General features: G+C 42.8%; 1 protein-coding gene across 1 annotated transcript; it reads right to left on the minus strand.

Moving 5' to 3' along the window:
* Window positions 1-7,264: 7,264 nt before the first annotated feature.
* Window positions 7,265-8,274, minus strand: LOC108910899. Its single transcript, XM_018715646.1, has 2 exons — window positions 7,845-8,274; window positions 7,265-7,615 (listed from the first exon to the last, which is right to left on the minus strand). Exons 1-2 carry the CDS (start codon window positions 8,038-8,040, stop codon window positions 7,287-7,289), a joined length of 525 nt encoding a protein of 174 aa, XP_018571162.1. The 5' UTR covers window positions 8,041-8,274; the 3' UTR covers window positions 7,265-7,286.
* Window positions 8,275-10,098: the final 1,824 nt, after the last annotated feature.

A 10,098-nucleotide genomic window follows, 5' to 3' on the forward strand; every position in this document is an offset into this window, starting at 1 on the left:
TGGCAACAGAATATTTTGTTGATTATTTAAAAGAAAACATTAATAAATGTACAACCAAAAAGTTGATAAAGAGAAATCAAATGAAAAGGTCACTCTGGATTACTGATGGGTTAGTAAAGTCGATTAACAAAAAACATGCACTATACAAAAAAGTACAAAACAATCCGGATAATATAGAATCAAAAAGAGAATATACAAATTATAGAAACTTGCTTACCAATTTAATAAAGAAATCTAAAATTAGTTATTACCAGTCGTTAGTAGAAAACAATATAAATTGTAATAAAAAATTGTGGGAAAATCTAAAAAATATAAATGGAAATAAAATTAACATTAGTGAAGTTAAACAAATAAAAACTGGGGATGACAACGTAACCAATAATCCAATTGAAATTGCTGAAACTTTTAACGCATTTTATAGCCAAATAGGGAGTTCATTAGCTAGTAAAATAAAGTATGACTCAGAATATAAATGTAAACAGACAAAAATTTTACAATCAATCTTTCTTCAGCAAACTAATGAGAGTGAAACTAAAAAGGTTATTATGCAGTTGAAGGAGGCAGCATCTCCAGGTATTGACGGTTTGAAATCAGAAACGTTAAAAACAATTGCACCTTTTATCTGTAAGCCGTTGAGTTTTCTAATAAACCTATCAATAAAAAATGGAGTATTCCCAAAGTTGTTTAAACAAGCATTAATAAAGCCTATATTTAAATCCGGTGATAAGTTAGACGTTACAAATTATAGACCAATATCGCTGCTGAGCAACTTGTCAAAAATATATGAAAAAATATTGAGAAAGAGAATAACTGAATATTTGTCCAAATACAACATCTTATCAAAGCAACAATATGGCTTCCAAGAAGCTATGTCAGCGGAGGATGCAATGGCTGATTTAACTGCTGAAATTTATAAATCTTTAGATAAAAATAAAAAGGCGCTTTGTATTTTTGTTTACTTGGCTAAAGCACTCGACACTGTTTCTCATACAGAATTATTAAAAACACTTGAAAATATTGGGGTGTTGTACTGGATTTGATTTAAGCTACCTAGTGGATAGAGAGCAAAGCGTTAAAATTAGTGAGCAAGTAAGTTCCAAGAGAGTGGTGAAATACGGGGTGCCTCAGGGTACTGTCCTGGGACCGATACTTTTTAACATATATATTAATGACTTGTTTAAACAATCTTCACTAGGCAAAATTATTAGTTTTGCTGATGATACGGCAGTATACTATACAACGGATAATTGGTTAGAATTGAGAAATATTGCTGAAAAAGATTTTTCTGAAATAATGCGTTTTTTTAAATTCAAACTCCTAACAATTAATACTAAGAAGACCTTTTTCTTACCATTTGCCTGTTATAATGACGCATTGCCAACCTATAAAACGCTTAATTTTCAGTTAGATACAAATATAGAAATATCAAGGACAGATGCAATTAAATATTTAGGTGTATATATTGATAAAAATCTTCGATGGAATCATCATATTGACTATATAGTGAAAAAGTTGAGAACCTTGATAAGTAGATAAGCTTTATAGATGTATATTTAACGAACGCTATTTAAAAATTCTTTACTATGCCCTGGTGCAGTCCCATCTTAGTTATGGAATAATAATATGGGGTGGAGCTACAAATACTCATTTAAAAAAGCTTGTATGCATGCAGAAGTGGCTACTTAAGATTATTCACATCAAAAATTATTGGTATCCATCAGATGTACTTTATAAAGAAGCACAATTATTAGATATCCGTCAGTTATTCTTCCAAAACCTAGTCATTAAATATTATAAAGATAAATCCAGTACCAAAGAATATAGTTTCTTCGTTGCTCTCTATCCATTTTCAGAAATACTCTCCCTGCTTCCTTTAAGGACCTCCCTGTGCCGGTGGTGCGCACAGCAAAGTCCCTAACGCAAAACACGACCCCGAATCTTCACCACCTCATCAGTTTCCGGAAACTGGCCGCACGTAAGCCCGGTTTACGACGTGCCAGTCGAGCACGAAGCTATCGTTTCACGGGTGACCGATGGTCGTCTACTTCTTTCTTGGGCCTAGTCGCTTCCTCGAGGGCGATTTATTGTCATGCCCCGTCGTTAGAGCGCTGGCTCTGTCTTGATGCTTCTAGGGCTTAGGGCAGACGCCGGCGTCAAACCCAGTGCAAAGCCTCTTGGTGAGTTGCTCCTGTTCTTGCTTCTGTGGGGGCTAAGAGACCGTAAATCCTTGCAGGCGCCCGGCAACGGTCAATTAGCTCCATTGGTGATTTATCCCTCGTTGAGGCACGCGATTGCCACGGCGGAAATGTTTATAGTCCGCAATAAAAATCACAGACTGAATTCTTTATTTTAATTCGCAATGAAAATTGCGAACGTCGAAGGTAGACTGTAGTTAACGAATTCTTATGGTGAGTCAATTGCTGGTCGGTGCTCAGACAACTGACTCCTCTTGGAATACCCTGTATATCACGTAGCGAATGAATCTAATTATAAATTACCGCGACCTCAGTGGCGAATAATTTAGAAAATACGAGAATTTAGGACGTAGAAATTATGTAGCGCATGCGACAAATTACATGCGAAAAACCTCACGGGGTTTAATGCAATGCAAAAGGCTTAAATGAATTAAATTGCTCACGGCAAAATAGCTCAGTTCGAACTTGCGAGTTCGAAACTTTCGTAGAAAGCTAAATTACGATGCACAACCTCACGGGGCTGTGGTCAGCGCGGAATGAACGTTGTTCCGCGCGCCAATATCCTTGGCAGGAAAAATGACTTCGGATGGAGCGGGGTCGAGCGGGATTATCGCTCTTTACCCACTTCATCGCTGTAGGCCCGGACGCCTCGTAGAGGTAGGCCCTTTCCCCGTCATTCCGGACCGCCAACGCGGCCGGATTGGATCGGTTCGTGGGGCCTCCTCCTGTCCTGGCTGGGCCCCGCCGGCTAGGGCCCTTTCTTCTGGCGCTCTTCTTTCTTCGCCGGCTCGTCTGTGTATACCCCCGGGGGTGTCGTGTATCGGTCGCAAACGACGACTGTCGTTTGCGACCGGGGTGGTGGTTTTGGGTGAGGTCGTGCAGCTATGCAGCTTAGGAAGCGCTTTGCTAAGGTGGCCCTTAGGCTAGCGCGGGAGGGGAGAGTGGGATAAGGAAGGTAGGGGGGAATGTGTGTGTGTGTGTGTGTTCGTTTTCGTCTCTTGATCCTGGCGGTCCTGAAACAGACAGAAAAATTTCGACTCACCCTGCGTCCAGGAGTTGATGTCTAGGCCGCCTGCGTCTGCCGGCAGCCTCTTCGGGTCGGTAGTCCACCGCGTTCCGGATCAGCGGGTTGCTGTGGATCTCGGCGCGCTCGAAAAGCTTTCTCGCGCGCTCTCTGATCGCTTCCAGGGCTGAGGTGAATCCCAGATCCCGGCGAATGTCGCTGTTGCGGACGAACCAAGGGGCCCCCGTCGCGCAACGGAGGGCGATATTCTCGACGGCTTGCACCCGGGCTAGGTGCGTCTTCGCTGCGTGTCCCCACGCGGTTCCAGCGTATGTCAGCTGTGGCTGCAGTACTGCTCTGATGAGGGTTAGCTTATTCCGCAGGCAGAGACGGCTGTCCCTGCACAGAAGCGGATAAAGCTTCGCCCTCACCATCTTCGCTTTGCGCGTCACTGCTTCGACGTGCGGCTTCCACGTCAGCGTGCGATCCAGGGTTACCCCTAGGTACTTGACGGTGGTCGCCCACTGGATGTCTTCTCCGTTGAACTTCACGTGTCCCTGGGGGCGCGTTTGGTACCTACGAGAAAACATAATACCTGTGCTTTTCTCCGGGTTGATCGCCACCTTCCACCTGTTGCACCAGTCCTCTAGTTGGCTTACAGCTCTTTGGAGGTACCTCTTCGCCATATCGGGGTTCAGGGAACGGGCCGTTATGGCGGTGTCATCGGCATAGAGGCACACGGTAGTGCGCTCTGTCCTGGGCATGTCGGATGTATAGATGTTGAACAGGTGCGGTGATAGCACGGCTCCTTGGGGGACGCCTGCTTCGACGTCTCGATAGGTGGATAGGGCCCCTTCCACCTTCGCACGCAGCTTCCTGCCTCTGAGGAAGGACTCCACCAGTTTGACCAGTCCGACAGGGTAGCCAAAGTCGAGCATCTTAGCCAGAAGCCCATCGTGCCAGACCCTGTCGAAGGCCTTGGCGACGTCCAGGAAGACTGCCGCGGTGGATTCTCGGTTGTTGAAACCTGCGGACAGATGTTCTACTAACCTGAGTATCTGTTGCTCCGTTGAGTGTCCGCTGCGGTAGGCGAATTGTTCGTCGGGGATGACTCGCAATTCGTCCGAGCTCTCACGCAGTCTGGTCAGGATGATCCTCTCCGCTACCTTGCTCATCATCGGCAGGAGACTGATGGGCCTGTAACTGGCAGCAAAGGTTAGATTCTTACCTGGTTTCGGGAAGAAGATGACGTCGGCTTTCTTCCACCTAGCGGGGAATCTTCGCAGTCTCAGGATGGCGTTGACGATGTTGAGCAGCGCCATCACTCCCTTGTGGGGGAGCTTTCTGAGTATTCGATTTCCGATCTGGTCGCATCCGGGTGCCTTGCGGGGGTTGAGGCGCCGCAGGATGTCCCTCACCTCCTCGGGTGTCGCCGGCCTAATGTCGTCCCTGTCGGGTTGGCGTCTGTAGCGCCGTACGCGTCGTTCCACCTCGTCGGCGTGGTCCTCGTCTTCGTCGTCGAGAAGGTTTTCCCTACACTGTAATTCAAGGCTGTCGGCGAATGCCTCGGCCTTTTCATACCTGGTGTAGACGATCCCGTTCTCTCCGTGAATGGGAGGCATAGGCTTCCGGGTGGTCCTCAGCGCCCGTTGCATCGTCCACAGGCTGCGGTCTTCGGGGTTTAGTGACTCCAGATGTCGTTGCCACGAGTCCTGGTAGTGCTCCTCTAGGGCCGCTTTTACCCTCCGGTTCAGCTGGTTTAACGTCTGCTTATCCCGGGGGTGTGCTGTCCTCGTGGCTCTTCTTTTCGCCGCACGTCTTTCCCTGATTAGGTCCTGCAACATAAGAGGTAACTCACCTGCATAGTTCGCTATCCTTCTCTCCGTCGTCTCCGTGGTGCTGGCTTCCAAGGCGGTGTGGATATCCGTCTCAAGGCTCGCGATGGCAGCCTCGAGGTCCGCCGCGTCGCGGATGACCGGAATGGGTGCGCATATTCGTTGCATTTCTGCGCGGAATAGGCCCCAGTCGGTCCGCCGCTTGGCAACGGTGTCCTCGCCGCGACGCTCGTCTCCTAAGGTTAGGAGAATGGGGGCATGGTTCGTCGCCCCCTCGTAGTGCGTCGTCAGATCGGCGTCCATCGGTATTGCCCTGAGCAAAGCGATATCCAACACGTCTGGTCTTCCAACTGCACCGTAGTACGTCGGTCCATCGGGTCCATACGCTGCAACGTCCTCGTGGTTCTGCAAGAATTGCAGAAGCACCCTGCCACGCGTGGTGGTGGTCGTGCTGTGCCATTCGGGCGATTTCGCGTTAAAGTCCCCGATGGCTACGGTTTGGGGCCACGTCTCCAGGACCGCGCGTAAATCGTGATCGGTGAGCGGGAGATGAGGGGGCTGATAACAGGTCACCACGGCGATGTCTCCGTACCTGCGAGTACGAATCGATACGGCGGCGGCTTCCATGTTTTCTAGCTGAGGAACCTGCAACATATGGTGATCTATACCTCTTTTTACGAGCAGGGCCACGCCTCCTCCGTGTCTGTTTCGGTCCCTGCGATACACTAGGTAGCCAGGAATCCTAACAGTGTGTGCGTCCTCTACTTTGGTCTCTTGTATCGCCATCACGTCCACGTCTAGACGGGGCAAGAGCTCCTTGAGTTCGATTTTTCGCCCCCGGAATCCGTCGACATTCCAGGAAGCAATTCTGAGGGACTGCACACTAGTCGGAGGGTCCATTTACTCTTGTAATAGGGATGGCATTTTGCTGAAAAAAGCCGACATCGCGGAGTACATCTCCCGCATCTGTGCCAGCATGCTGGCCACATTTGCGGGTTCCGCACCCCTGTCGGTTTTGGGGCCCCCCTTGTGTGCAGCGGCAGGGGCCTGCTTCGGCCTGGCGGCGTCGGCGAAGCTTTTCGCCGCCGTCACCTTCGGGGGGTGTGCCGACTTGGCCTGTTGTTTGTCGGCTTGGGGGTCTTCTTTGCGCTGTTGACACCTTGTTCCCTTTTTTCAGGGCCTTTTTATATGCTTCGTTACGTAACTAAACCGTTACTTCTGCGCGGGAGCCAATCACGTCGCACAGAATCTGTAACGGTTTTTTTGTTTTGGCGGGAAGCGTCCGTCGTCCACGCTCCGATCCAGAAAATGCCGGAGCCCAACCTAAAACAGGCGGACGTGCATTAAACGGTGTCGTCACGAGGCTCCTCGACCCAACGTAAAACAGGCGGACGGCGAAAGCGGTGTGACGTCACAGCCTCTAAAAATTCGCGTCCACGACAATAGCTCACTCTTATGATACCCGAATAAAAATCACGTCTGTGGTAATACCACATACCTAAAGTATACTGCTGAAGAGAGACGTCCGACCTGTTTAACATAGGGCGCAGCCATTTTGATCTACCAGTAACTGATGGTTGCATAGTTTGAAGTAAGAAGTAAAATTAATGGTTGTCTATAGCAAATAGGCAACTAGCAATACATTTTTATGTTTTTTTTACAATTTGTGTAAATATGAATGAATGCACAGATTTGTAATTTGCCGCATTTGCTGTATCGTACTTTACCACCAAAAAGTAATTTGAGTTTCAAACCAAGTCCATTTTATAGAAAATCTGTGTTACAATGGGGGGAAAGCCTGTTATTTGTGCAATTACATAACTAAAAAATATATTCCGTCACGGAAGTATCTGTTTTCATAATTCATAGAGTATAGTGATGCTAGTTGGAAACTTCAAAGAAAAATGTATAAAAACACATTTATTTAAAAATGTTATTTATATCTTATAGAAATAATTTTGTTTTTATTAATTCAGAATGTTTTCAGTCAGATTATTTGGACAGCTTTGGTTTTTGGCACATCTTTACTAGTTCCTCCACGAATTCATTGTTTTCTAATTTTCGAGTAAAAAATACTTAAAATTTCATAACATTTTATATTGCATCGACATACTCTCCCCATTTGAATGACCATATATGCACACAAAGGGTGCTGAAAACTATCGATTCAGTCAATTAGTGTATAGTGGAACTATATTACAAATAAATAAGATAATAAAAAAGTTAAACAATTATTTTGTGGATATTTATTCATTACTGATGATGAAATATAATTAATTTACTAAATTTTTTCCTTATAGCGTCTCCTTGAACAGTGGCCGTAAATGTTTTTGCTAAATTATGGCACCTAATTTTACAATAACTATATATTGTCATTTTTAAAAGATGAAAACTATGCTCGTGGTTCGAATATACAGTTCTTCCAAGGTTGGGTAAAAGTTTTGCTGACACATTAATAACAATATTATTAACAAGATCCGTGGATGGCAATCTATCGTCTTTTAAATTCATTAATAGTCTTATAAACTTTTCCGTTTCTGAGCAGATAAGTACCAAACTTTTGGAGGGAAAAAGATAGGCACCTGAAACAAATTATATAATAAAAAAATGTAAACTAATTATGTCGTTGGCGATACATTAATGATCCTCAATAGTATAAACTAAATTATCTACACCACTTTTCTGTTACGATTAGAAGCACAAAAATGTATATACTTTTTATTGTTCCAAACTCAGCTCACACTGCTGTGAAATATTTCAAAAACTAAAAGGCGGCTGATAAAAAACATTAATTAAAAAAAAGTTAATTACCCAAGTTTCTTCTTTTTATGAGATAATAATTTGGATCATCAGGGTTTTCTTCTATTAATAAACTTAAACAGTCCTCACAATGCACTGTTTTCTTGATCATTTTGATTACATATCCTGCAATATATGAGACGACATTCTCACTGTAATTAGTGAGACTATATGTTTTAGACAAAACATCATAATTATGATCTTGCATACTATTGATGTACTCATGATAATGGATATTATGTTTCCTTATATCATACAGGTCAATCTGCTGCAAAACGGAGTCTTTCTTGGAAGCTCCACCACTAGAAATTGATAGAATTGATGTTGTATCTAGGACTCTACAGTTTCCACTACTATCAGAAATATCTGCATGTAGTAATAGCTTCTTATATGATCTGATAAACTGAAGTGCAGACGGATTATTATTCCATCCATTTCTTGCTCTAAAATTTATAATCGACAAATACATACGAAAAAGAAGTATTATAAAGTCTTACCTAATTGCACAGAAAAATAGTTCTAGGTGGTCCTGGCTTAATTTATATGTAAGGACATAATTTAACTTTTACGTAGTCATCAAAAATACCCATAACAGATATCGCAAATCCAAGAAACGGAGTTTTTTGAGGGTTTGCCATAAAAAGTTTCCTTTTAAATCTTTTAATTTAAAAAGATATTCTACAGAAGCTTCCACAAATGGCCTCCAACTATATTCATTTTCTAATCTTAATGGGCCTTTATATCCCTTTACCCACGGAAGCCGAGAATTCATAAGATCAAACATTGTATCTACTTTCTTTATAAAATTAACAGTGGCCTGACACCCCTGAAACTGAGGATGTTTCAAATCATTTTTTAAAAATAACAGTGCCTCAGCAACACTGTTGCTTAACGTTTGAGCTGTGATGTTAACCTAGAATGAATGCAACATTAAGTAAATTTTAAATATTGGTATTATTATTAATTATTATTAAATTACATATTTTCATTTTCCGTTTTGTCCATTCAATATGGCTTTTTCTAAGTTTATTAGCTAACAAAAGTGTCTCCTCTTCTTGGATATTGTGTAATTTTGTAATAAATTCCCACTCAATTCTGTTTCCTTCAGGATCGACTAAAATTTTTAGCTGTGCTAACGCATTTCTAATTAGCTTTAACATATGACAAATATCAAAAAGTGAATATACTTTTGTATCTTTCTTTGCAGGGTGCTGAAAATAAGTTTTCATATTTTTGCTGTCTTGAAAAATGCATCCTAGTTCCTTAAACATAGTAAAATGTGCTGTTGGGCCATCACATGTGACTGATGTTACATTTATGTCAATATCACCTAGTCGAATTAAAGCTTCATTTATAATACTTGCTTTTTCTGCACCACTTAATGATTTTATAAGAAAATATCCTATAGGTAGCTTCCATGCAGCATTCAGACAAACTACCATCATTACCAGGGCTTCCTGGTCAGGCTCCACCTCATAGTTTTTGAAGTCACAACCAATATCTATATATCCCCAAAATCTTTGACCGTCGAAATCTATTTGTTTTTTTATAGACATTTCGTCCAATAGGAGGCAACAAACCACTTCTTGATTTCGACTTTTGGCTTCTGCTACTTTGGTTTTTAGTGTTAAAACAAACTTCAGAAAATCCTGGCAAGCATTCTAAGGTACTACACCATTTTCTTATAGTGCTTGGATGTGGTAAAGCTAAATTAAAGGTTTTCCTTACATAATTGTATGCCTTAGATGAATAAAAGTGCAAAGTAATTGCAAACTGTCTAAGCTCTTCTGGAAAACGACTTGTAGTTATCGATCCAGATCTTACATTTTTTAACATACTACTCATTAATGTGGCGGGTAAACCAGCAAAACTCATTTGGAGATGTTCCAGAGCTGAACTTGACAATGTTTGAGTTGCTCTCAAGTCCTTTACAACTGCAGATAATGAGTTAATCCTTCTTTTAAGCCTCTTGACATACTGCTTAGTCCTGTACAGTTTGGATCTTTGCTGAAGATATTTAATTTTCATTTCTCGGTGCCTTTTACCACTTGTTCCTGGGCTACCCCTATGAAAATAATATAATATATAATAATAATAATAATATCTCTACTCCTCATTCTAATTACGAGAATTAGCCTAGAAGTCGAAGACTTGTGCGGGAGAGGAGGCGGCATATTATTATTACGCAGGCCGCATTTGCGCCCAGGAACGACTTATGTCGGTAGGCCCTAACCACCATTCAGTGCAGGAATGAGGGAAACCTGGA

Source organism: Anoplophora glabripennis, unplaced genomic scaffold (assembly GCF_000390285.2).
Source record: "Anoplophora glabripennis isolate ALB-LARVAE unplaced genomic scaffold, Agla_2.0 scaffold54, whole genome shotgun sequence".
NCBI lineage: Eukaryota > Metazoa > Arthropoda > Insecta > Coleoptera > Cerambycidae > Anoplophora > Anoplophora glabripennis.